Source organism: Kwoniella newhampshirensis, chromosome 11 (genome assembly GCF_039105145.1).
Source record: "Kwoniella newhampshirensis strain CBS 13917 chromosome 11, whole genome shotgun sequence".
NCBI lineage: Eukaryota > Fungi > Basidiomycota > Tremellomycetes > Tremellales > Cryptococcaceae > Kwoniella > Kwoniella newhampshirensis.
In genome coordinates, this window is record NC_089964.1 from 883972 (window position 1) to 910347 (window position 26376).

The window sequence follows — 26376 nt, forward strand, 5'->3', positions numbered from 1 at the left end:
TCCCGCGTCTCTGGTACCTATATCTCACCCTTTTTTTCCTTCCTCCTGTCTCGTTCTGACTGGCCCAGCGATGCAGGGTGTTGTTGCTTTGCCTTACACCGAGGCGAGACGAGACGAGACGAAACGAAACAGGGAGGAGAGAGAGAGGGGGGCAAGGGAAGGAAAACCCCCAAAAGCAAGACAGAGACATTATCATCAAAGACAAAGACGCACGCATCGTGTTTTGCGATGATGATGATGACTCAGTAGTAGATCCGGAAAAAGAAGAAAAATTACCTTTGAGTGCCCTCTCCCTCGAGTCCCATGCACATTACACCTCACTTCGTTACTAACCAGGCCTGGCTATCGTTCCTCGCCCGCACCCGCACCACCCGCAGGACCGAACCCGTATGGCCCGGGAAGGATGACTATTGTCTCTCATATTCATCGTCTACTCTACTCTGTCCCTTGTCCCTTACAATCGATGATCACGTTGTACGTACAGCTTCTCCCACTTGCTGGGTTCGCGGGTGCGGAACAGCCCTCAGACAGATGCATCGCGTGAGGGCGGAGTGCAGCTTCCAAGTGAGACCTGTCCTCTCTTCTGTAATAAATCTGTCGGTCGTCCATGTTCGTCTCTTCTGTCATCTTCTCTCCTATCGTCTCCAGATCGCTTTTCGGCTGAAGAGACTTGGACCCAAACTACATCCGGTCTCGCTCTCCTACCACGCTCCTCGACTTCCCGTCTTACCTAGCAAGCGACCCACCCATCAACCCGAACCCGAAGCGAGACCCAGACGGAACCGACCCTTGGTGTCTCTTACGGAAAGAAACCAGCAGCCAGTATCGACCCAAGCAAGGGCTTTCATACGGGAACCAACTTGGAACGACGGACGACCAAGGCCCGGGGTCCTCTCCAGAACGACTTTTTCTATCGTAACAGATCAGAAACGAGACCATCAGGTTTCACCTGGGAGACGTGATATATAGGACGAACGTGAATCACAAACCAGGTGGCGACTGATTCATCCTCTGTATCACCCCACATCACATAACATATCACGAACACCGGAGGCCAGACATTCGGCCTGGCGGTATGCTAGTACGAAGCAGATCAACTGTGAACATCCGATAGACCATCCACACAGCGAAGAGACAACCAGGCCTGTCTCGTCATCATACTACTGAATCAGCAGCACGCGACGGATTCGACGGATTCTGCGAAGACTAGCGTCCAGATAGATCGGCCCGTTCCGAATTCTGTGGTCTGCGGTGAAACAGCTCGTTGACATTTTGTCAACCACATCGACAGCGGCATTAACACCCGCATCAGCATCAGCATCAGCATCAGCATCAGCGGCTGCAAGTGACGTGCGACTTACGACTCATCGGATCGGACGAAAGACATTCTGGACGGAAGTAACAAGGAAGAATAGCGGAAGAACTCGTTCTCTAGACTGGTTAAACACCATCGTTGTCTTGCGGTCATAGTCAGTCTGGATCTCCCGTACACGAAGCGGATCAGGTCCCTCTTGGGTACTACCGCTCCTGTTTAGTCAAGCAACATTTACGTCCCCAGTATAATACCGTCTGTCAAGATGATTGCTTCACCTACTCTTCCTCCAGCTCCTCGATTCAGTTACACCTCGACATCAGCTTGTGAATCACCCTCCGCCTCCTCTTCTGCAACCTCATCACCTATCACTTCTCACTCCCGATCATTCTTTTCTGCCATGTTTTCCCCATCCGCCTCGGCCTCGTCCTCCAGAGCTTCAACACCCATGGGCTCACCGTCTATCGCTGAGACGTCAGCAATGCTCTCACCATGTCCTTCGAGCCACTCTCGCGAATCGTCAGGTGAGACGATGAACCTCGGGCTAGCTCCTTCCCCGCCTACTACCCCCGGGCACAGACGATCACGAAGTCGACAGTTCTGGGCATCACTGGGTGACAGAATGAGTCATGGAAAGCACTCTCCCAGAGAAGAGATGGAAGATGAACAGATGGACATCGACACACCTGCTGATGGTAAGTTGCCCTGCTTGTCGATGCGACGGGCCACCTTCTTGACTGACGATATGCTTGCCCACTCAGACTCAATCTCCCTCACATACCCGCCGTCGTTACCGACCTGTTCGCTCTCCGCATCTTACCAATGCTCTGAGACCTCCACCCTTATCCCACCTTCTTTCTATCCTGGTCAATCGATACCTGTCGTCTTGACTTTCGAGCTCGACCGTATCTCCTCCTTGCCACACTACCTCAACCCGTCACTTACGATGTCTCTCATCGGTACACTTCATCTCCCTAATCACGCGCCTCGAACGATCATCTGCGTTTCTGTGTCCCTCGCTGAAGGCCTTGCACTTTGGGCTAGGGATGCAGAGCAAACTTATGCTCGCAATCCACCCAGAGCTACCGAATGTCACATCGACCCATCACAAGGTCTTCCCGGCGGTACCTATTCTCTTCCCTTGACGGTGCAGGTCCCTTCGACACCACGCTTACCACCGTCATTCACCGTGAGATCGTCCAGTTTCGCGGTCACCTATGCTCTTACCGTCACGTTGACATGTGACGACCCTTCTCATCCTGGTGGAAGTGGGACCCGGGTGGTCCTGGCGGAAACTGCGAAACCGTTCGAGATGATGCCTGAGACCCTGCCGACTCGTGCACCCAGATATATGGCTCAATCTTTCTGGGTCAAGACGGACGTCCCTTCTCCCTCACCGATCACCGCCACGACGATGACCACGACAACACCGCCACAGATCGTCCGGAGACAGAACACCCGATGGTCCGTCCATCCTCATATCCCAACCACTGCCTTTTCGCCCACGTCCATCATCCCATTCACGTTGGTCCTCACACCTCCTTCTCCCTTGGAAGTGGAAACGGATCTTGAGAACAGTATTGTCCCACCCGTCCAGCCCAGATTCCAGATCCTCGTTCGACTCGCTTTGGTGAGAAGGGAGTTCTCATCGATATCTACGCATCAAACGGTCGATGCTGCAGGTAACGGTCTTGTGGTGGAGGAAGAGATCGTCTCTCGTTGGGGCTGGGTCGAGACCAGTACCAGCACTTCTGAAAATGGAGGAGAACAGAAGATCAAATTGAGGGATATCGCCTTACCTCTCATGCCACCTCATGCCAGGACCTGGAGACATGGCATGTCGACCATGTTGAACGTCGGTCCTGCGTCCAACGCACTGAATACGAACAACGAAGAGTCCATCTCCGTTTCGTCGACTTTTCATCTCAACGTCACGTTGGCTTTCCTCTCGCTCCCTTCTCCCGATTCACCAACCTTATCCACCTATCTCACTTCAGATTGTTTCCCATCATCATCGACCCATATTGACGATCTCGTCCCTCGTCGACCTAAGCAGTTCACGATCCCCACATCATCCAGCTCACCCGATCATTTCGATCTGTCCATATTCAGGCGTAGATTCCCCGGGACGATCAAGACTCTTCCGATCCCGATCGTGGTGGGATCAGTGAGCGAACCGAGGGGAGCGATGCACAATGTGCGTTGGAGCGATCTCCATCTGTCAACCAATGGTGAGACGGGACACGAAGTCGGTAGGATGATCAGCGGGGAAAGTACGACTTGCGAGAACGGTTGGATCATCCCCCCGCCAAGTTATAAAGAAGCTCTCAAAGTGGCTCCTTACGAGTATGAGTAGGAGGATCTATCATTCAGTCCACTCAAAGACACCTTGGTAAAGGGATCTGAACGGGAGGACAATCAGAGGGAATGGCGACAGACGGATGGTGGACAGGATATCAACTGCATTACGGGTCATTCACGGGCACAATCAATACGATTAGTCATCTCATCGAGTTGTATAGCATCTTCACCCTCATACGGGTCATCTCAGTACTCATACCTTGTCAGCATATCATGCATATGCTTTGCACTTTGATCCTTGTTGCACATCCACAAACCATGCAAAAGACATTCATTCTCGTCAAATACTGTAAACCGTAGCTTCGCGTATTTCTCCATTCAACTTTGACTCCAATCTCTGGATCTCTACGCACTGAGCCTCACAAGTTGTTTGACACCAGGCTAAGAGAGATGTCCCTCGTCAGCGCGACTCTTTCGGACACTCATTGACTCTACTCACCGCCCAGGAAGTCATCTCGCCCTCAGCTGTGGTCAGAAGTTGAACATGCATGGACAGAGCAGCATTGAGATCTCTAGCCGCAATGGCTACACGTGCACAAATTTATCAGCTGTTGAACCCCCGCCGTCTCGCATACGCCAGCGTTCGCTTACCCTTCGCGATGTTGTTCATCATTCCCACGGCTGGAGCAGGCACGGACTCATTGTTAAGTCCATCGAAGAGGATGTTCAGCCGTCTCTCGGTGTCTTCGACGATTCGCTTGAGGTGAGGCTGTAATGATCACGCCAGGCCGATCAGCCGTCTGCGGTCACCTTGACCTTTGAGGATCAACTTACGGGCAGATTAGACTGCTTGACTTTGTTCAGCTCACTTGACAAGATCTCGAAGATCGGTTTCGAGCCATCGGGTATATGCGATCTATCTCCGGATGCTGGACCTTCCAGGTCAGCGATGAAGCTCGGTCTGATGACAACGGAATTGCTACTTACGATGACTAGTTCTGACAGGAGGGGCAGGCGTGGCGGCCTTCGGCTGAGAAGGTGAATTGACTTGCTGAGAAGAGGTCTGTTGAGAGACAGACGATCCTCTGCCGGGCGGTGGAGGACCAGCTAATCTTGATCCCTGCGGCGCCTGCTGCATTGGCGGAGATATCGTCCTTCCGTCCATCTGAGAAGGTCGAGATTGAGCAGGAGGACGTATTTGGCCCGCGAGCGGCGACGATCGACCTTGTGGACCAAGTGGAGACAATGCTCGTTGAGGAGGAGGGGGTCCGGCCATAACTCCCGGTGGAGGTGGGCCGCCTCTTGGGGGAAGCTGGCGCACGCCAGGAGGTGGAGGTCCCGCATTCATTGGCGGCGGTCGAATGGGCTGTTGTGGGGGAGCAGAGGGGGTATGAGCAGCCCTTGTAGGGGCAGCTGAAGGAGGTCGAGGGCCACCCTTGGGAGGAGGAGGCAGTACGCCGGGCTGTGGAGTCCGCGAATGAGACGAGGACAAGCCCTGTGGTGCTTGCGATGCCACTGGATCGGTGGGAGAGTTGATGAAAGGTGACAGTATAGCGGCGGGTCGAGCAGCCTCCTTAGAAGCAGCGCTTTGAGGCCTTTTGGGGACGAATGAGGGAGCATCATTCCAACCTGGGATATCTCTTCGTTGAGCTGCGGGGATAGGAGGTGGAGTGGACGAGTTCAATCCGTTGGATTGCCCAATCCTTGGAGGAGGAGGAATGACAGTCTGGGGACCTCCATATGATTGCTGAGCGGGCGGAGCACCGTATCCTTGAGGCTGTGGGTCATTCGTGCGATAGCCGTTGGCTGGGGCATACCCAGTCGCAGGCTGGTAATTAGAGGTTGGTGTGTAAGGACTGGAGTCACCACCATACCCATAGTTTTGAGCCGGAGGATTGTAAGCGACAGAAGAAGCTGGCGGGTTATAGGGCGTCGATGCTGGAGGAGCATTATACGCATTTTGAGAAGCAGAAGGAGCTGAGGCATATGTTGCTGGTGTCTGTGGTTGAGCATATGAGGACGGTGGCTGTGTACCATACGACGTAGCTGTTTGTGCAGGAGCATAAGAAGCAGTCTGCTGAGCCGGAGCATACGAGTTCGACGGACCAGCCTGATTGCTCTTGATCTGCCCGAAGGTCGAGCTCGACGCAGGTCTGCCTGACGACATCCCGGCTGCGGTCAACAATCTGTTTCTAGCTTTGTCGAGCTCCGTACCAGCAGCACCAGTGCCCTTATAGTCGGAAGGCGTCATGTTGACATACTTGGCGGCAATGTCGATTAGACCTTGAGTGGCCAGAAGATCGGCGTACTCATAGAATCGATCGTACAGCGAAGCCAGCTTGTAGGTTCTAGCACCCGTTTCGACAGCCGCGGCAGACTCAGTCGGAGTCAACAGATCTTCATCAACATATCCAGTCGCGGCGTTGAAGACAGCAACTTTCTCGACGAACGACTGTAGCGCTTGAGCGTGTGCAGTGTATCTGGTGGTGTCTGCTGCCTCTTCCTCTTCTCCCATCTCGTCGACCCAGATTCCGACAACCTTCTCCAATTTTCGCGCCGCTAGATAACACAACGTGGCGTCTTGACGAGCGATCTTTGCCGACTCCTTGGCTTCTGGACTATCGGATCCGCCAAGAGTTTGCCACTTGTACTGGAGGCGTTGTCCAAGCTGTTCAGCCAGGTTACTGAACTCGCTGTCCTTCGCGAAAGTGCAAAGTACGACGAACACAACCTTCCATTCGGACAAGTCGGCATTTTGCACGATATCGAGAAGGTCTTCAGTGACGATGGATTGAAAGACTCGGAGGAATGGAAGAGACGTGGTCCGTCGAGCGAAATAAGCCTTCTGTGTCGACTGGAGCAACTCAGGACCGCCCCTCACGGCGAGTAAAAGGGCATCTGCAAATCGCTCAGACGCAAGGCAGAGGTCAACGGCAGATCTGAAGTCACCCAGCACAAGAGCCTGAGTGACAAGCTTGTCAACATCGCTCTCCCCTGCCGGGTATATCTCGAAGGTGTTCTCCTTGGTGATGACTTCGTCTCGCAGGGAGGAAGCACGACTGCCAACCGTGGCCGCGACAGACGAGTCTCCGATCTCGGACTTGTGTGGGATGATATTGTCGAGTTGAGGATTTCGCAAAGAATTTGATGCCATTGACGAAAAGAAGTCCGCCGCGGCTGCAGCAGCGGGCGTGCCGGGGGCTTCATCATCGTCGAACAAGCTCTTCTCGCTCTTCGTAGTGGAAGTATCAGCTTCAACCTCGGGACCTCTGGCGCTTGCAGCGTCGTCCATAGAGACACCATCGAATGACTTTTCAAGAGACTTCTCTACCGTAGGTGTTTTGGATTCCTCTTCGGGTGTAGCGGAGCGCTGAGCTTGGGTCGGCTCCTCACTGGTGACGCTAACAGATGGGTATTTGCCGATAGCCTCCTGCACCTTCTTCGCAACTTCTTCCTTGGAGAAGCCGAGGAGCTGGACGATCTCCTCCCGAGAGTTGATTTTGAAAAGAGCCTTGAGAGCCTTCCAGGCAGCGTCATCTCCAGAAGCCCTGTTGTTGCAGAACTCTGCAAGTTTCTCCTTCTCACTCGCAGTAGCATCGAGTGCAATTGCGCGATCGAGAACGGTTTGCTCAGTAATGACAGTACGGAGGTGAACCACGCCGCTTTGGTGTTTGCCGGAGGCGCCGGGTAGATTGGAGGTGGTTGCGAGAAGACCACCAAAGCCGAAAGTCGCAGACACAGGTCGACGGAGCCATTTGGGAGGCTGCTTCAGTGATAAGACGTTTGCTGTATCATCCGCAGGCTCTTCATTGCCCAACGCTCCAAAGACATCATCGGCACTAGCCTCATTGGAGAGCTTTTCGCTTTCTTGAGTAGGAATGCTAGTGGTCTGGAGGGAGTGGATGCCGATATGACCGTCGAAAGAGGCAGTCGCGAGGAGATCGGGATTTCGAGGACACCATGTGGTTTGGAAAGACCAATCACTGCTTTGAGGGAGCTGTATCTAAGTCAGTCTGGTGTCATTCATGGTCAACTCACCTCGCCAATGATCTCGCCAGTCTGAGGGTTCCAGCACAACGTCCGATTGTCTTTGCCGCACGAAAGAAGAAGGTCGGCATCTTGCTTGCACCAAGAAACGGATAGAACACCTTTGTGATGGCCGCTCAAGATCTATAAGTTGTCAGTGCTATCCCAAGATGATCATGTGCTCACCTTCTCTGGGGCTCTAGTATTTCTCAGATCCCAAAGCATGATGATGGGAGATTCGTCATCTTCGGAGGATGTTATCAATCTCGTGGCCTGAACGATATCAGCCTGAAGATATAGGTGCCAAATTTTGGCAGCTTACCTGCTCAGGATGCCAGCAGACATCACTCATTCCTCTCCGTTTGCCCATCTGTAATCCAGCAACACCGCCGACGGTCTCCATACCCTTGGCGGCTCCTCCACCATATTGCAAGCTGACAATCTCCTTTCCAGCCTTAAGATCCCAAACGGATGTGAAACCGGAGGAGGAAGACGCGGCGAAAACTCGAGACACCGTAGGGTTCCACTGGAGCGATGTGATCTCTCCCAATTTTGTTGACACAGGTCCAGGAGGGATGGGAGCGTTATTTGGGCTGTTCAAGTCGTATATGAAGAGCTGTGACGAGATTAGCAACAGTCCACAACAGACATGAAAGAGTACACTCACTTCAGCATTGACAGCTCCGGAGAGCATCAAGTTCTTTTGAATGGGATTGAAATCAAGACCTCGAACAGGACCAGTGTGCTTGTCACTCCGGAAGAAACGAGCCTCATCTGCGCTGTTTCACAATGAGAACGATAAGAAATTGTCTGGAGGTATGACAGGCTGTGCAGAGAACATACCTGGAGCCCGAGATGATCTTTGCTGGATCAAACACATTGATCTCACCAGTCTCCATACCAGCTGCAAGGACACCTTTGGCATGTGTCGATGAGGGAGCAGACCACGCAAGACGGTTGAATCTGCGAGTTACGCATGGCAACTGAGCATGTACCGACTAAATCTGAACGTGAGGGGAATGCACACTCACCGACTTCCGACAGTCACACTTCCCAATGCTGGTTTACCTTCACCGCCAAGTCTTACTCCCTGAGCATCTCCAAAGTCAGGAGCCCAGATCTCAAGCTGACTATCATTGCTGAAGCTCTCGTCTAGTGCGCCAGCTACGGCACCGGTCGCAAGTAGTGGGGAGGAGGATGAGGCTTGATCCCACGCGAAGGTCGCGGTGCGTGAGATGTCCTTCAGCTTCATTTTGTGTTTGTGTTTGTGTAGGCGCTCGGCGCCTTGGATAGATAACGGCTTGCGGGAAGTAAGACTGAGAGAAGGGGAAGGAGGGGATCGGTCAGGAGGTAAAATGAGGTCGAATGGGAATGAAATGCTAGAGTTTGAGAACGAGATGTATACGGTATGACGAGGAGAGGACCAAGAACGAGACGTGGCGCCGCGACGTTGGAGGACGCGCGCCTTCTCAGCACAACCAGCCCAAACAATCGCCCAAGAGAGCTGGTGCGCCTAACTTTGAATGAATGGTAGCCTCCACCTCACCACGTGGTTTGCTTCCACTTTTTGCGAGCAGGTCTGGTGAAATGTCATGTCTCGATATCCAGCTCATTTACGTTCACTTGCTTTTCACAAGACAACGCAGACACAACCCCCCCAAACAAGCATGCCTGACCCATTTTTCCAATCTGACAAGAAGAGGAAGAGACCCAACAGGTCTGGTCCATCCACCAACCGAGAGACGACCAGACCACGGCCGTATGGGAAAGGTCAGAAGACCAAATCGAAACATGTTGCAGCCCGAGACGAAGAACTCTCGTCAGGGGCAGAGGGAGATGACGGAGCTGTCGATCTGGATTCCATGGACTTCAGGAAAGGCAGGGAAGAGGTAGAACTCGACGATGAAGAGTATATCGATGAGAACGAGACGGCTGCAGAGAAGAGGGTGAGGTTGGCGAAAGGGTATTTGGCAAAAGTCCGGGACGAGGTCGAAGCTGGTAAATTTGCTCACCTTCACTTGCCGGGGCAGAAATCAGAATCAAGCTGACGAGCTATAACTCTAGCCAATGCGGAGCAGGACTATGACGCTGCCGAGATCGACAGGGAACTCATCGCATCCCGTCTGCAAAAAGACGTGGTAAGTCCGCTACCCGAACTGCCTTCCAATTGACTTGCCAGTGACTGACCTGCACCTCTCTCAGGCCGAGGCTCACGGTCGAATACACCTCTTCCTCGCTGGACACCTCTCATCGTCCACTGTGCACTTCCTCACCACGCCCTCACACTTGCCTACCGCCTCGACTTTCACCTCCAGATACATATACACCTCGACCAAACGGGGAGCTATCATTCGACACACTACTCCTACATTGCGCAAGGCTGGCAAGCCTTTCGGGCATGCTCAAGCCGATCGAGAAGGCGGACATCAAGGAGAAATCCTTTGTCTCGCTTCTAGCGAGGATGGGAAATGGCTCGTTTCGGGTGGAAGAGATGAAATCATCGGAGTGTGGGACGTATCAGGCGATGAGCCAAGATGGGTGTCTGCTCTGAAAGGACACAAGGATGCTGTGACTGTGAGTGCTCAATCTCTACCCATATCACCTTGATCAGTTCTGATATATCTCAATTGTGTCAGTCGATCGCTTTGTCCCCCTTGAACAACCCCTCTCACCACATCCTTTCCGCCTCTCTCTCTCGACATCTCGCGCTTCACTCTCTGGCCACGCTTTCTGTCATCGACACATTCTTTGGTCATCAAGACTCTATCTCTTCCGTCTCGTCACTGAAGCCCACCCTCGCTGTCACTGCAGGCTCGAGGGACAGGACCTGTCGATGGTGGAAGGTCGAGGAGGAGGTCCAACTTGTTTTCCGAGGGGGTGGGAAGACAAGAGAGAACCAGCGTGGTCTGATGCCTGAAGAGAGGAAAGAGAGGTTGGGCGGTGGATGGACCGAACCGGAAGGTGGAAATGTGAATGTCAATGAACTCAAAATGGATAGGAAGGGGAAGGGCAAAGAGTTCGTGGAAGGTTCAATAGATTGCGTGTGTATGCTTGACGAACAGCATTTCGTATCGGGTGGAGATAGCGGGTGAGTCGGAATTCTTGCAGCTTTCGTTCCCATTGTGACACATAAGAGGGTCGAAAAAGCTGATCGGAAAGTATGCATGCGGGCAGTTCCATATCTCTATGGCATATCGGAAAGAAGAAACCGATCTTCACCCAATCCTTCGCTCATGGTCTCACCGATTTAGTCGAATCGTCCGACATCTCTCTCACTGGTGCAAGATGGGTCACCTCCCTCTCCGCTCTGCGAGGTACCAATCTCTTCGCGTCCGGATCATACGATGGCCAAATCAGATTATGGGCTCTAGACCCTTCTCTGAAATCGTTCGCCCCTTGTTCCGTTACGATACCAGTGAGGGGATTCGTCAATTCGCTGCAGATCTTATCTTTACCGAGTGGTACTATCTCACATGAAAGCCTTGCCCTGGACCGAGATGAGGAGAAGACGGAGACGCCAGTGGCCAAGACGGAGTTAGTACTGGTAGCGACAGTGGCGCAAGAACCGAGATTGGGCAGATGGATGAGGGACAAGGAGGCGAAGAACGGAGTATTGGTGGCTAAACTTGGACTGGATGACGAGGGAAAGGCGATGCTAGTCTAGATATTCGCGTCTCAACTGTGTAGCTTTGTTCGTCCATGAATTCATGCATTCATGCACCCATTAGCAGACAGAATCCAACATGCCTAACTTTCTGGCCGATGAATCCGGTGAGGGGTCAAAGCGCGCCCCAGCACTCTGATCAAATGCATTACAACCCCACTGAATACAGGTAAAGTGTAAAACCTAATCCCAAAGCAGTCTATGAGGCCGTTCGTTCTATATGTCCTCACTCTCTTCCGCTTGTGACCCTAAAATCCCTTCGATGACCCTCACGACGAACTCGGAATTGACGCTTATTTCTCCCTACAAGCCCAGCCCAGAAGCAACCAAGCACTGATTAGCCTTCCGTGTTCCGAGTCGAGATCGACTGTGACAGCCAACTCACCTTCGTTCTCTCTTCACCTTTCTTTGTTCCCAGTTCTCGCCATTTCTCCTCGGTGAGAATACGATCGTTCTGAATCGCTATGTATTGGTGATTCAAGGTTGTCGCGAGGAGTTGGAAGTCGCCTGAAGTAACCATAGGTAACATTGTCAGCTGGGGTCGAGGTGTAACTCGACAGTCTGTCGACGAGAGGTATTCATGAAGACCTTTGGCGAGGAACAGAGGGAATGTGTCACATACGCTCATATCCTCCATCCTCAAAGATTTCAATCACGGTTGAGCCTTCTGTAGCAGGCATCCATAATGTCGTGAACAGTTCATCACCATGCAGACTGACCACAATCTGGTCCGAACTTCGTCAGCAGAATTTACAAAGCAGCTGACCAGCCTCATGACGAGACCTCTACAAATGCTGCGCTTGCCCAACTTCCTACGACGCCATCCTTAATGGATGAAGCCAGGGATGTTACGCAAACATCGACTCACCTGCGCTCGACCCATCAACTCTACTTGTCTAGCCTTACTCATGGAAGCCGCCTTAGCCACATGAACCTCGGCGACAGTCGTCAACGTCATCAGAGCCTGTACGAGCGAGTCGTGGTCGCTTTGTTTCATCTTAGGTTTTTCTTTCTGCCCGACGATTGTGGAGACTTCAGCTCAACTGCTAATGACGATCCAGTAAACGTTTTTTTTCTCACCTGTCGATCCACGTATACAACCACGGGCAGGCCTCTGGAGCCCGTATCTGATTTCCCGTCGACGCCCAGAGATCGCATCATGTTGGTTCTGAATTGTTCCCAAAAGTTTTGCGCAGCCGGTACTGTGGGTATCATGGCGTTCATCTTTCGAGTAGTGTAAGCTTCACAGCACGCAATTTCTTTTGCTATCGCTTCAGCCTACCTTGCCCCACTTTGCCACTTCGCCGTTCGCTGCGTGTGAAGCCCCTGGAACGTCAAAGTAAATTGAGCAAACTTGCCACCAATGCTCCGTATGATTGTGACAAACACTCACACCGATCAATGATGACCACTTTTTCAAGCAGTATGGGCATTCCAGCGGTATTACGATCCGCCCAGCCATTAGCATCTTCGACAGAAGTCGACGGTAAGGCATGAGCTAAGAACCATGCGTCTGTAACAAGTCATGCATTAGTGATCAATTTCCCAAAATCAGGATTCAATGGTACGGGTTCTGTTCCATGTCAAACGCTCTTACAGCCACTCGAGAGCAGCGGAAGTCGTGGATGGTCGAGATGTGACTACATCTTAGACCAAGCGGAAAGAAGGTCCCTCACTGTCGCCCCTTTCATCTCTCCAACTCGGGTTCGCGCCACAGCGGGGAAACCACACTCGTCTCGGCACGGGGACCGACACGCTCGTCGGCAGAGTCGAAGCAAGGACCCGCGTGGCGCCAAGGAACGCTTCGAGAACGAAGTGTCTATAGTAAGGGTCATTCAGTTGACGCAACATCCAAGATGGTGAGGAGCTCACCTGAAGTAGACTGTACTCCAATAGCGCGGGATTCTCGGTCAGCCAGGCAATTCGCGCAGTGTTCACATTCAGTCATAACCCACCCAGATAGCCCTCTGTATCACTGGGTATCAGTCATCATCGTCCCTCCCGAGCACAGTCACTGCGGACTCACCAGGTCCAGGACCGTCATTGAAGATGTACTGTGGGAGGTCTTAGTGTCAGTGGGTATTCCCGAGCGTCAATCTTCTTCCGCTCTTCCATTGTATGTCATCATCTTGCCCCGTTTCATTCGCACAATGTGCTCATACGATACCGATCCTCGGAGACAAGAAGCGCAGGCTATTAGACTCACCGTAACACCCCCTAATTTATACCCCCTTGCGCCCAGCTCCTCTCTCCCAACCTCGTTCCCCTCAATCCTCCATCTGTCCTCCCCCGCTATCTGTCCCCTCTTCTCGCTCGAAATCACAAACTTCGTCTCTGGGACTCTTCTCCTCCCATCCGCAGCTGACGGCGAAGCATGGAGGAATGGTTTCAGGTCGAGTGGTATCTCCTCTCCTTCTGCTTCAGGATCTTCTATCTCATCTTCGTTGATCATGTCTAGGTTCTCGGGAGGTTGGATGAATAGGAGTGATGACCCAGTCAGATAGAGGTTGGAGAAGACTTGATAGCCTGGGAGACCTGTTTCCTTTGGATCAGCATACAGCCTGCTGTGAGATTCGGACCAAACGCCACCCGACAGCGAAGAGAAGCAAACTTACCGCCATCATATGTCGTTGATGGTAGGTCTGTCTCGAAATCTACCCAGCCATCGTCACCTCCAGCAGGCTCGATCCCGCTCACGCCTACTCGTCCTCCTACAGAACCACCTGTCGTTCCCGGCCCCCAACCTCCTATCCAATTCTTCACGCCTCCACCCCACCATCTTCCACCCTGCTCGCCTTGGTCATCGCCATCATCGTGGTCCGAGGCTGACCCATATTCAGATTCGGATTCTCCGAGTGACCACCTCCCGTATCCTTTGGTGTTCGGTGGCTCTTGTCCGAGGGTGGACATCGACTTCGAGAAGGATGCTGATCTCGTGGAAGACGATGAGGAGGGGAAGAAGATAATCAGGAACGTAAAGACCAGACCTCCTATAGCTGCTCGAGTGAGAGCGCGCTGTGAGAACGCAGCCATACTGAAGAACTGAAGACAGAGGGCTCTGCCAATATCGCTAGACGATGGTGAAGAATATCGCTCGATGTGTTGAGAGATACAGCTAGGTATGAGGATGGGGGATATCACTTGATTTGAGTTTTGACTTTGGAAATACGCGGGGAAACGCGAGGAGGAATGCGGGGAAATTACGTAACTCTGTTCACATTCCCACCCCCTGATCACATCCGCGGGTGGATGAGATGCACGACGTACTAGTATCACCTGTGATGGGTAATATCATCTACATGCATGCACCTCTGCTTTTCTCTACAAGCACCAGGCAACGACACAGACGTCCTAATCATCACCCTTCTCCAGTCTGACAGCTGGTCTCTTTTTCACCTGGTCCAGATCCGTCTTGTGACCCACTAACGTTCGGATGTCCGAGATCTTGTACTTGATCATGGTTGGACGTTCGAGTGACATGCCCCATCCTAGCACTCGGACACCCTTGGGAAGACCCATAGGCTCAAGCATTTCTGGTCGGAAGATGCCAGACTACGAAGCACTTTGGTCAGCTAACTGTCAGTCGTTCCGGGTGTGAACCACCACGCACGTTGGCAATCTCAATCCACTTGCCCAATCCTTCGTGCCAAGAGAAAACCTCCATACTGGGCTGTATGACGTTCTGTTAGCTCTGTCTTTCATCTCAAGTCTGCCATTCTTACTCACTTCGGTATAAGGGTTATAAGCAGGCTTGAACCTCAATTTGTGGTTACCTGTCTTCGAGAAGAACTCTTGCATGAAAGCTATTGGCATAAACGGCTGTTAGCTGACTCGTGGGAGGTCATCAGAGAGCAGAGCATAACGCACCAATCAGGTTACCCAAGGTGATGTCGTAGTCCGCAACGACCCCCTCAACCTGGTGGAACTCTGCTAAGTGGGTAGCATCCGCGGTTTCGTTTCTACCGTTGCCCACTTCAGTGTCCACATTCTGCACGTTAAAGGTAGAGCCTGCTCACCTGAACACTCGATCGATTGAATACATCTTCGCCGGCTTGAATCCTCCCTCCTGATTTGCAAGCTTGTAGAGCATGTCCGTGGAAACGGCAGTAGTATGTGTTCTCAATAACAGCTTCTCGCTCTCGTCTCTGTTGAAAGGTGCTCTGTAACCGATAGAGCCGTAACCTCCTTCCTCGTGGACTTTGCGGACTCGCTCGTAGTATTCGGGGTCGGGTCTGAGTGCCTTGACAGGGTCTGAGATGACATCGTATTAGTTTTCACGGTATATACAACGACGCAAGTCATGATTGTAGGCATACCTTTCACGTAGAAGGTGTCCTGCATCTCTCGAGCAGGATGTTGTTGAGGAACGAACATGGCATCGAAGTTCCAGAATGCGGACTCGACGAAACGATTGGTAGGCATTTCGGTGAAACTAAACGATAATCGTCAGCTATCAGACAGGAATCGTTTCTGCTCGACAGCTCACCCCATATCAAAGAAGATGTTTCTGAATTCTTCTCGGACTTTCAGCAGAGGATGCAATGCGCCTCCATCTGTCGGTTGTCCCGCTGCGGCAAAGTTGTATTGCTTGAAAGAAGCTTCCCTCCATGCGCCTCTGCGACAAAAATCGAGAATGAGCTCGTGTTTCTTCGCAGAAAAAGCGAGAAGCTATGGCAAGTCTGTAGTGATTGAATCGACAACGTACGATTGCAGCATCTCAACGGTAAGGTCGGTTTCCAGCTGTTTCACTTCTGTTGAGAACTGGGCTCCCTTTGAGACGGAGTAATGTATGTATTTTCTATGTGTGTTGCTTGTCAGTGACGCCCAATCGGTATTTTGCAGGTTTCCGTGCCCATTCCTCGAAGCGGTTTCCGTTGTACGTTCAAGATCCGCAACTCCTTCAAATACTCGCCCCCCCCCTCTTTCCTATGTCTGACCTCTCCCTCATCGATCCGTCCGCCCGCTCACATTACACTTCAGCGCATTTGACTCACCTGGGCTGGATCAACTTCCTCTTCTGCAATTCCTTGGTGACAGCTTCTCCACGTGAATGATCGCCCTTTTCCTTGATCTCCTTGACCTGATCGGCGGTCTCGTCCACTGGTGCTTCAACCTGCTCACAGGACCAGAAGCGATCAGACACATCGTCATATACAGCCTTCAGCCGCTTTGACTCACCGCTCTGATGAAACCTGCTCCATCCTTCGCTATCCACTTGTTCTTGAACGCTCTTTGTTGTCCAACCTTGGCGATATCGGCACCGATGAGTTTCTGATTGAGGTATACCAAAGCCTATCAGTGCTACTTCTTCGCCAAATGGCCCATACCACTATGAATAGGTGACCTATGGATACGGCACTCACTGTAAGTTCTGGTACGCCGACAGGTTCCCCTGCTCCTTTGACGGGTAAGACCTCCCAGACTCTGTACTCGTGAGATCCTTTCGTGGCGATGATTTCTCCTTCTTCAGTAAGTCCATATGTTGTTGTCGTGATTTGTTTGTACTCGACCATCTGAACATCCAAAATATCGGTATCAGCTCGCAATTCTTCCTCGTATTGCAGGAAGAACATGTAACGACCCACCTCCTTGCTCGCAAGACTATCAAGCACAGCCCTGACCACAGCTTGCTGTTCGGTACTCCTCAGCGCGGCTCCATTGAACGCCAGATCCCGAGTATCGGCGATTTTGCCATCTGGGGAAGAAGCGAGAGTTTGGAGGATTATGGGTTGAAGACCTTCGGGGGTGAGTGACGACATCGTGTCGGACGTCTCGTAGGGCCGACAGGGGTGAATGGATGAGAATGACTGCGATGAGGGTAGTTCTTGCGACCTTGTGATACGATGACTAGCAGGTATCCCGAGTTGTCGAACCGACTGAATGAACATTTCGTTGACATTCAACTCGGAACTTCTCCCTACGACTCAACTTGATTAGGCGCGACAGTTCGCATGCCTAGTAACCTTCCTCCGGAAACCACATAGACCACAACGTGATATATGCATCCATTCAGAGGAAGATGGTAGCTATGCATGTGTCGACGCATAAGTCAGGCGTGACATCTGCTGAGCAAGAAGCTCGAAGTCTGCATATGATTCTCCATGGGCAACTACAAGATCTGTCCACTTTCACTCCGCGAGGGAAAACCCACTAATGGCTACTCTTATATGGTCGGTCACTCGGACAAACGAGACCCATGATGGTCTTTGGTGGGCAGGGTCCGACCGGACAATCAGGTGGCTTCATTGAATCAAGATTGCAGGCCCTTGTGGTGGTATATGGTCCATTCGTCCAACATAAGCATCCTCCTGAGGGAGAACTGACTTCTATACCTCACTTGCCACACTTCGACTACACGACCGAGATCTTCCCACCGAGCGATCCCTTTCGTGCCGAAGTGAATTAGAGGGTGGGTTGGATCTTTGTCTTCCAATCGTCGAGCTCATTGATAAACTGTGAGCGGGAGGCAAGGTCTCAAAATGAGATAGCCGATTTACCAGCGGAGGAGAGCAGATGAGATGCAGAAGACGTATTCGAAGGTGAAGGCGAATGGCTGTTCCTCGCGAGATGGTCACTCCTCCTCTCGGTCTGTTACCGTCAAATGGCTGTCGGTGCTGTCTGACTCAACGGAAGGGATGGAGCTTGATAGACCAGCAACGTCCGCCCTTCTCCAAGTCCCCTGGAGGCTCTTCACAATCCGCGTACGAGTCAAGTCACCTCATCATCCTTCTCGAGCAACCTTCATAGGTCTGTCAGATGAGAGCACCCTTTCGAGACAAAGCAGCACCATTGCTGGTCCGTCAACGATCGAGACGTCGTGAGACAGTTAAGACAGCGCAGGCGTACCATCTGAGTCGACACCGACATACAGGGCTTTTGCTGACTGGATAAAAGGGCGATCCACGATGGACCAGAGTACACTGTCGTTGCATTGCGTAATTCATACTCGCCGCCTTAGTTATTGTGCGGGCGATTTCTCAGCAGAGAAGCAGTCTGACGGCAGACGAACGAAGCGGAAGGTTGTACAAACAACGAGTCTCGACAGAAGTCATGAGAGCGCCGATGATCCGCCCGTAGCGGAAGTCAATACAGTATCAGCTCAACGATCACACGCAAGTGTACGGCAATTCTTCGCAGAGACGTCACCTGACAGCTGTCATGTCGGCCATGACCACCCAGCCAATGTCTCGGGCAAGCCTATATAATACCGGCGTTGGCCTCGCTGCTTATCTTTGCCCGGCCCCGGGCGAGGCCTATCTGAGCCATGACCAAGCACGTCGAATTTCGGTGCCCGTCGATCATCGCAGCGGTACGACTGGTCAACGAAGAAGGGGCACATCGGTTCAGCTTCTACCTCATTTTGAAGCCCAAGCTCAGGGGCCGACACCTGCACTTCCTCGACGAGATCTTGGACAACACAAGGAGGACAAACGACGCAAGCCCCCCGCTAACAAAGACCAGATGTGCTGGCAGATCTATTTCCTAGCGAAACACATGGCCGCTCGACCTCACGATGGGACCTGTGAGGCGTGTTTCAAGAGGGCGTATGTGGCGAGTGGGAAGGTGGGCATGTCCTATAGATATTGGGAGACTTTGTTCTATCATAAGAGGGATTTGTCGAGTATAGGATGGAACAGATTATGGGATGGAGAGTGGGTCGAGGGTGAGATCATGAAGCTCATGTCCTTGTCGCGATGGTGGTGTATGAGTAGTTGTAGCTCTGTAACGTATGAATTGGCGGCGGCGTTTTTGTGCAGAGATGCAGGTGATGATCGCCCGCCCAATGCGCAGTTTGAGCTGACGTCAGAGCAGGGCAGTTCGTAATTGCTCAATGATTGGCGTTCATCTTGTATCTTACATCGAAGATCAAGACATTCAGCTTCGAAAGACAGTCAACGGCTGCGAGATCTCCTGCGCGGGCGGACGAACACATTAGAACCTCGAGACAGAGTCAAAGGTGTACGCGGTCAGGTGTGTATTCATGAGCAGGGAACGATTATAAAGCACAAGGTACGAAACATACTTATTATACGACTCAACGTTGCGACGAAAGATAAGTTAGGATCTTCGAAATGGGACATCTGATCGGACGACACGGCGTTGCTGCTACACCTTCTCCTAAGGCTTGTAGTCTGGGTCTTCGGCCACTCCGACAACTGGTCCGCGAGCGCTACCGACGGGATCGGCGAACGGGTCTGCCGAAGTATGACTGGCTCGTTCGTATTCCTTATAATTAGATCGCCACATCTACAGTACGAGTAAAGAGAAAAAAAACACCGGGAGATTAGCCAAAACGCCACGGAACGAACCACCCATCTCGAAAGAGCTTGAGCGATGAGGATGGGGACCCGGTCTCACCTTGGTACCGTGAGGCTGTCTCATCCCCAAGACCACGGTGAACCCAACGATCATGGTAGCGACGATGAAACCGATCCAGATGAAGGCGAGATCGGCATGAAGATCTCGACAAGCGGATTTGAACACTTTCTTGATCATCGCTGGGGCGCAAAGACGCATCAGCGACAGGTGACCAAGGGTATAAAGGGTATCGACCGTCATGGGGTTGGCGGTCAGACTCACCCAAGGCGTCGGGAGGTACATCGCTCAGTTCAGGAACGTCGAGAAGATCATCAAGGTTCTTGCAGATTGATCTTCCCTCTTCGGTGTACTTTGTAGTTGCGATCCCCGATGCTAAGCATCGGATTCACAAACCAAGTCAACACAAGGATTCCAATCTCCGTGACAACGGATACGACGACGTTACTCACCAAGCCAGAAGATCCAGGTCAGACCCGCCAGACCGGCTTCTACGATCAATGTGGCGACGGCGGGTTTCACCAGTCTGGCGACGAGGAGGGCGAGCTCTAGGACAATTGTGAACGCGCCGACAAATGCATCGTATGTGAATGTCGAGCTCTTATAGCCGACTGCACGAGTCTAGCATTCAGGTCAGTCATCCAGTCAATGCTCAGATCATACTGAACAACTCACATTGTGCTCGACATGAGCGGAGATACCAAGCACGACGACGGCGCAGAGGACCAGGATCGCACTGCCGATCAGGCGGAGGATGTGGGGAGTGGGCATGATATCTTGTAGAAATGATTGGTAGGTGAGTGGTTCGAGTGTTAGACGAGGGAGTTAGGTGTTCGTCCAGTACAGAAATATATATGTATATAACCCGACCAGTCTTGTGGGACATATGAGGCTGTGTCGATACGATATCTCGGTCGTGGTGGATACCTTATACGTAAAATTCTCTCCCAGCTCCACACGTTCAAGACACGACGAGGCGCTATACAGAAGTACCCCTAGCATGATCCTCTCTCTCGTTGCGAGCTCACGGGCATCCCCGTCTGCCGTTGCCCTCGTTGTTTGTTCGGCACGATGGTCAAATAGCAGCGGGGGAGGATGACGCCACATAAAGTTCAACGGAATGTCATGTTCCCTTTCAACTCTCTGCGGACATTACCGCCTGGTGAATCATGGGGGTCAAATCCGCCTTTTATAGGAAAGGGTCCAAACTCCACCTGGATCGAGGAACGGGCTTGCGAACCTTGCGATGTGTCCTCTTCGTTCGATTTACGGCCGTATCATTAAGGGATAGGAAAAGACCAAGCTTAGGACGATTAATTTCCTAATTCCCTATCAGAACGTCAGATGACCCATAAGTTTATACAAACACCTGTCCTATCGTCAGCACCTGGAGGCAGCTGGGACCCACTGACCCACTGAGCTACCAACGCCTACCAGATCCCGGCTTCGATGATCGCAAGCTGGTCTACTCGAGATCGCCTACGGCTCTGGATATTTCATGAGCAAAAGTTCAAACGCGGTGGATGTGACTAAAGTGCGTCTAAAAATAGCACTCGTAGGTGTATATATGAGGGGCGACTCTGATGAGCATTGGATCTGGACACACTCGCACCAGATTCTCTCTTCTTGTGCATCTGATCCAACTCGCCATGACTGCTTCTCATCTCTGATATATAGCATAATCGGAGTGACACGATTGTACGGTGACCTAATCACTATGGTCGTCGTCTCCCAGAAAGTCAAGAACAGCGCCCAATGCAGACTATAGGCACACGCTCTCTTGTCAATGCAAGGTCATCTCCAGGATGATAATCACAACGGGAGAAACAGCGGATTCACTTGCTCGTTTTGGCCGTCTTGTTGTTCTTCATCACTCGAGCCCGTTTTTGATCCCACTATCATTACTTTACTTCCTCCGCTCTGCGCTCTTGTCCTTCGCTTTCTATTCTCTGCACTGACACCCCTAGCTTGCTCGAATTCGCGAACGTCATCTGAACGGCAAAGTGGAATCAGAGGGAAGGGCTGACCACGGGTAATACCGCAAACGTCCAACTCACACAGTTCCGCCGCAAGTTCCCGACGTTCTTTCAACGGCTTCGCTTTCCCAAGTGTCGGAGTGCCTTTCATACCCAAAGACAGAAGCAACTGCTTGACATGTGTTATCTGAGATGGGATCTGCGTGTCAAGTCGGGGTGTCAACTGTAGTCAGAGAATTAACGATCTCGAATACTAACAGATGGACAATCGGCGAATTCTTTGCTCCTAGAGAAACCAGTCAGCGAGACCATACCACCTGTTAAGCCCGTCAGGAGTTCCACTGACCATTGTTTCCTCACCCCACAGGCTACGACGATCCGTTTCAGATCGGCCAGTCTTGCTTCGTCCGGTGAGAGCTGGTCAAATCGAGAAGTAAAGCTTAACCCGTTTGTTTCGGGAAAGGGAGATGACTCACGTCCTCATTTGGATCTTTCTTCACGCGCTGATCACACCTTATACGTAAGAGGATACAGACCCGGCAAGATCGCGCGACGATCACACTCACCTTGGACGCCTTGGGTTTTGGCTTACGACCACGCTCCTCCTCGCTCGAGAGAGCAGAGACGGATCTAATTTTGGATTTCCGTTTGCCCTTACTCGTACGAGTGGGAGGGACATCGTACACGGACGACATTTCCGATTCGTCGTTGGGCAATTCGGACTAAGCCATGTATGCGTCAAATGAGTGAGCAGTTCTTTAAGATGGCGCGTTTCCATAACAGCCGCGAAGGAGATGACTGCTTACCACAGCTCTTGTCTCCTCACGTACTTCTACCTCCTCCTCCTCCTCCTCCTCCTCCTCCTCCTCCTCTTCTTCTTCTACTTCGTTTTCGTCGTCGTCGGGCTCCGCCTTCTCCCGCTTCTTGGTTGTCATCGGCGCACGCTGCTTTGCCCTTGCACCTTCCCGGTTTTTGACACTTTTACTCAGTCTCTTCTTTGGCGGCGCATCATACACTGATGAGAGATCCGATTCTACTTCCACCTAACATTAGTGTCAGCAAAGATCCTCTTCTTCACCAACAGACTCAGACTCTAAAGCTCACATCGTCTTCATCATCCTCGAGATCTTCCACTTCCTCGTCTACGTCGTTGGCCGGTGCGGATGATAAGACCGGTCCCACCGGCTTGCCTGAAACTGACCTGGTAGTCTTTGGGTGATTTTGCGATTTGGGCTCGCGCCTGAGAGGCAAAGAAGAGGATCTGGAGCTTTCCGCAGGTGATTCGAGATCGGTCTCTTCGTTCTGTACTTGTTCCTATGGGGAAAGGTGCTGTCAGCAACCGTTCACGCGTACTATATAGGCCCTAGTACAATTGTCAGTACACAGAGTTCCTCTCAGCTCTATCCTGAGCAGGATCGCCAATCCTCATGTTATTTTTCCCGAGCCTTCACAGAATAAACGATTTCTAAACCCAAGGAAGCTGTCCGTATTTCCCTCTTCTCTACATCCAGCAGATAATTTGGCACCTTCCCACCTTGCGCTACCGGAAGTCCTCCTCAGAAAGATAGTAAGCACAATCAATCTCCACCACTCCCCGTCACTCCACCCTCCCTCCTCAACGGATACCCAAACCAGTCATCTCCATCCGTTCATCACTCACCATCATCTCCTCCACCAGCGCCCTGACCATCCCTTTCCAGTCCTTCCTCCCCAACTCGCCCTTCTCCAACCCCATCTTACGTTCAATCATCTCCCGTGCCGAGCCCATAGTGAACGTTCCTTGATCGAGAGCATCGCCCGGTCTGGAAGCTTTGCGAACGACCGAGAGGGTGGAGGTGCGAAGGCAGGGGAGGAGGGAGGTGTTCATCGTCAGTGTGGGTCAAGTTGAGTCTCGATGATCAAGGTATGATGGCGGTTAACGTTCCGGATCGCTGGGTAAGAGGTAAGAGGGAAGAGGGACGATCAGGGATATGTGCTATTTGCTTTCCCTCTGGATAAGGTGTTGTTTTGTGATAATGTGGACGGACGGATGCGATCAACATGACTTCCGGTTCATCCTCAGACGCGACACTCCTCATGTTGCTTTGTTTGGTTCCGTCTCGCGTACTCTCATGAACAACCGATGTTGGCTACAATACACACCTCCAAACCCAGATTCAACGCCACCACTCGATGCATCTTCTACTCTTTCAAGATGTCTTTACATAAACACAGTGTCCATGATCACTCTCTCCGTTTGTTTGTGCATAGCAGGTCAAATCTCGCCCGTCTTTCCCTCCCGCCTACTTCTCAACATATTGCAACCCATTCCTCTTCTTTGCCTTTTCGTGGACTTCGATCACAATGATGTACTGAGACCCAGCACACCGAACAATCCAATCATCCCTGCTCCGAAGGTGCTTGCCCGACCAGCGGACGAGGCGGAGGTGGAAGGTCTAGCTGATCCGGAAGACCCAGAGACGCCAGCTGACAGTGTTGTAGTCGCGCTGGCAGCACCATTGGGCGACGTAGCGTTGGACGATGACGAGTTGGTCGAGAACACGTTGATGTAGTTGAGCTCGAAGTAAGCATTGGCATAGGTTGCGGAGGCGTCATTCACGACATAAGTGGAGTAACTGCAAGAGGTGTGTTCTCAGCGGTCAGCGTCCTATCAAGGCGAACGACTGCTGATTCGAATGGTCGAGGCAGGTCGAGGCGGTCCAGTGTGGGGTCGCGGGACACGTAAACTCGGACCGTGGGGGGACGAAAGCGCGTAAAGACATCTGCACTTACCATGTCGCATCGCCGACCAACGCAGGACAAGTCTGGGCCAAAAGCGAGGGCACACCGGCAAAGTCACCACAAAGTGTGATATCGATCTGAAAGCGGAGCTCATCAGCCACTTGTCTAGCGGATGTAAATCGAGACCAGCTTCAACTCACTGTCAGTCGTTGAGCTATTCACAAAGGGATATGATCAGTTTACCTTCTCCTTGATCCCTGCCATGAACTCACGTCCGAAGAGGTTCTGGATGTCACAAGTGGACGAGCTGTACTCGGCGACGGGAGTGCCGAGAGTCGTGGTGTCGATAGAATCGGCGCTAACGCTGAGCGAGGAAGGTACGGAAGATCGCTACGGAACCTCAATCAGCTTTTATCTGACTGTATTCACAAAAACCGAGCTGGAAACCTTTCCGGTACTTTTGTGAAAATCCCGTCGATTGCTTAAAACGGCAGGAGTCTACTCACAGTCATAAACCAGATCCTGATGGCATCCGTGGCAAATTCAGCCACATAGACACCACCACCAGCCGATGCGAAGCCTTCGCCGTATGAGTTGGGGCTGTTGTCGTTGATGGTACAACCGGAGTTCTGGGTAGCGTCATTGTTACAGTTGTCTACAGTGACCGTACCAGTCATGGAGCTGCTGCTATTTGAGACCGTACATCTGTAACGGTAGTGGTGTCAGCGTGCGGCAAGTGTAAAAAGCGATTCAGTCAAGTCGGAAGTGGAAGGGAAGTGGTAAAATTCGCGAGAAGCATCAGACGGCACCACTCCAAGAAGATTCGCCGGAGAGCACAAGGATTACCATAACTCACGTCGAAGCATTGCCAGTGTGAAGGGCCATCATGCTGAATGTACGATCGTTGATCCCTTCAATGATATCGATCTCACCTCCAGCAGGCCAATTGGGTCCCTCTGCGGAATGGTGCGTTATCAGTACGTGTTTTCTACCGCCTTCTGTCCACAACATCTTTTCCTATTTCAAAGAAGCAGTACACGGAGCGATCTAGACTCTTTGCGCTCACGCCTGCGAGTTGAGGGGACAAACCCCAGCATATCACAAGAAGAGAACGCCAGAGCGATCCACTAGATCGTCCTTCGATCACTAGGTCATGCGCCCGTGACAACAGTCTTTGCCATTGTCTCATTTGACCATCACCACAACCTCTTGCGTCCATCTCATACCTCTTCCCAACACGAACACGATCGAGAAGAGACCACTCACGAGTCCACAACGCAGGCCACACACTACATCCATACGGCATATGAACAGCGTCCATGACCCACACTGTCCCGGGCTCATACGTGTTCTTCGTCAGCAACTTCGGGGCATATCTCTTCTCGTTGTAGACGACAGAAGTGGTGTTGTCCACTTTCAAGATGACTCGGTTGGCGTCGTTGACGTATAGCAGGGAGGTGTTTGATGGGGTGGCCCAGAAGACGTCTCCGCTGTGAGGTGTGATGGCACGATGGTGTGAGCGAGAACGGGGCGAAGTTGCGAGGGGGAAGGAGACGGAGGGAATGAGAGAAGTGAGGCGAGCCGAGAGGAGGTTTACAGGATGAGGACAATTGGGTCATTTTGATATGGGTGGATTAGCGAGAAGTAGAGAAAAACAAGATCGTCAGCACATGGTCCCACGCAGACACTAGCAGACCACTGAAGATCATCAACTCACTTGGTCGTGTTATCATAAGTCTCGACAGGGAACTCGAACCCGTCGCTAGAGGATCAAAATCGTGTGTCAGCGAGAACGTTCGAATGCGACGCTCTTCCTCATCGCTCAAGAATGACAGGATTTCTGATCAAATCGAGCAATGATGCGAATCGTAACGGTCACAGACAACTCACAAGAAGGATGTACCGGTGTACGATTCGGTCCTTGGATATACTGTAGCTCCAACTCTTGCGATCTGCAAGGAAGAAAGAAGGATGGTGGTCGTGGTGAAGAGGTTGAACATGTTGTCTGTATTTAGTTGGAACTGCTAGATCGATGTTCTGAATCGGATGAGGGTGGTCTG

The 26376-nt window shown here is 51.9% G+C and overlaps 9 protein-coding genes across 9 annotated transcripts; 3 read left to right on the plus strand and 6 right to left on the minus strand.

Moving 5' to 3' along the window:
* Positions 1 to 1577: 1577 nt before the first annotated feature.
* IAR55_005501 (uncharacterized protein) lies at positions 1578 to 3668 on the plus strand (the record flags this gene model as incomplete). The annotated part of the gene is made up of 2 exons (XM_066948592.1): positions 1578 to 2007; positions 2074 to 3668. 2 exons carry the CDS (start codon positions 1578 to 1580, stop codon positions 3666 to 3668), a joined length of 2025 nt encoding a protein of 674 aa, XP_066801160.1.
* Positions 3669 to 4018: 350 nt separating this feature from the next.
* On the minus strand, positions 4019 to 8891 carry IAR55_005502 (uncharacterized protein; the record flags this gene model as incomplete). The annotated part of the gene is made up of 11 exons (XM_066948593.1): positions 4019 to 4054; positions 4113 to 4198; positions 4265 to 4382; positions 4448 to 4542; positions 4601 to 7502; positions 7652 to 7783; positions 7826 to 7912; positions 7962 to 8255; positions 8307 to 8418; positions 8483 to 8602; positions 8671 to 8891. 11 exons carry the CDS (start codon positions 8889 to 8891, stop codon positions 4019 to 4021), a joined length of 4203 nt encoding a protein of 1400 aa, XP_066801161.1.
* Positions 8892 to 9306: 415 nt separating this feature from the next.
* On the plus strand, positions 9307 to 11303 carry IAR55_005503 (uncharacterized protein; the record flags this gene model as incomplete). Its single annotated transcript, XM_066948594.1, has 5 exons — positions 9307 to 9637; positions 9704 to 9777; positions 9842 to 10213; positions 10276 to 10727; positions 10814 to 11303. 5 exons carry the CDS (start codon positions 9307 to 9309, stop codon positions 11301 to 11303), a joined length of 1719 nt encoding a protein of 572 aa, XP_066801162.1.
* A 216-nt stretch (positions 11304 to 11519) lies between these two features.
* On the minus strand, positions 11520 to 14336 carry IAR55_005504 (uncharacterized protein; the record flags this gene model as incomplete). Its single annotated transcript, XM_066948595.1, has 13 exons — positions 11520 to 11606; positions 11689 to 11810; positions 11926 to 12028; positions 12172 to 12315; positions 12384 to 12527; positions 12586 to 12629; positions 12697 to 12816; positions 12980 to 13122; positions 13176 to 13185; positions 13259 to 13270; positions 13330 to 13357; positions 13510 to 13838; positions 13919 to 14336. The coding sequence occupies 13 exons, from the start codon at positions 14334 to 14336 to the stop codon at positions 11520 to 11522; spliced, it is 1704 nt and encodes a 567-aa protein (XP_066801163.1).
* A 318-nt stretch (positions 14337 to 14654) lies between these two features.
* On the minus strand, positions 14655 to 17062 carry IAR55_005505 (phenylalanine-tRNA ligase, alpha subunit; the record flags this gene model as incomplete). The annotated part of the gene is made up of 12 exons (XM_066948596.1): positions 14655 to 14855; positions 14914 to 14973; positions 15030 to 15106; positions 15171 to 15262; positions 15320 to 15554; positions 15620 to 15735; positions 15790 to 15918; positions 16009 to 16101; positions 16298 to 16416; positions 16482 to 16574; positions 16667 to 16816; positions 16889 to 17062. 12 exons carry the CDS (start codon positions 17060 to 17062, stop codon positions 14655 to 14657), a joined length of 1539 nt encoding a protein of 512 aa, XP_066801164.1.
* Positions 17063 to 18485: 1423 nt separating this feature from the next.
* On the plus strand, positions 18486 to 19127 carry IAR55_005506 (uncharacterized protein; the record flags this gene model as incomplete). Its single annotated transcript, XM_066948597.1, has 1 exon — positions 18486 to 19127. One exon carries the CDS (start codon positions 18486 to 18488, stop codon positions 19125 to 19127), a length of 642 nt encoding a protein of 213 aa, XP_066801165.1.
* A 294-nt stretch (positions 19128 to 19421) lies between these two features.
* On the minus strand, positions 19422 to 20390 carry IAR55_005507 (uncharacterized protein; the record flags this gene model as incomplete). The annotated part of the gene is made up of 5 exons (XM_066948598.1): positions 19422 to 19550; positions 19662 to 19801; positions 19884 to 19994; positions 20072 to 20240; positions 20295 to 20390. The coding sequence occupies 5 exons, from the start codon at positions 20388 to 20390 to the stop codon at positions 19422 to 19424; spliced, it is 645 nt and encodes a 214-aa protein (XP_066801166.1).
* Positions 20391 to 21327: 937 nt separating this feature from the next.
* Positions 21328 to 23462, minus strand: IAR55_005508 (uncharacterized protein; the record flags this gene model as incomplete). The annotated part of the gene is made up of 10 exons (XM_066948599.1): positions 21328 to 21381; positions 21459 to 21610; positions 21677 to 21794; positions 21854 to 21881; positions 21942 to 22012; positions 22072 to 22098; positions 22162 to 22317; positions 22402 to 22638; positions 22700 to 22909; positions 23256 to 23462. The coding sequence occupies 10 exons, from the start codon at positions 23460 to 23462 to the stop codon at positions 21328 to 21330; spliced, it is 1260 nt and encodes a 419-aa protein (XP_066801167.1).
* A 471-nt stretch (positions 23463 to 23933) lies between these two features.
* Positions 23934 to 26316, minus strand: IAR55_005509 (uncharacterized protein; the record flags this gene model as incomplete). The annotated part of the gene is made up of 9 exons (XM_066948600.1): positions 23934 to 24210; positions 24368 to 24453; positions 24517 to 24530; positions 24589 to 24706; positions 24823 to 25021; positions 25173 to 25272; positions 25583 to 25806; positions 26034 to 26078; positions 26207 to 26316. 9 exons carry the CDS (start codon positions 26314 to 26316, stop codon positions 23934 to 23936), a joined length of 1173 nt encoding a protein of 390 aa, XP_066801168.1.
* Positions 26317 to 26376: the final 60 nt, after the last annotated feature.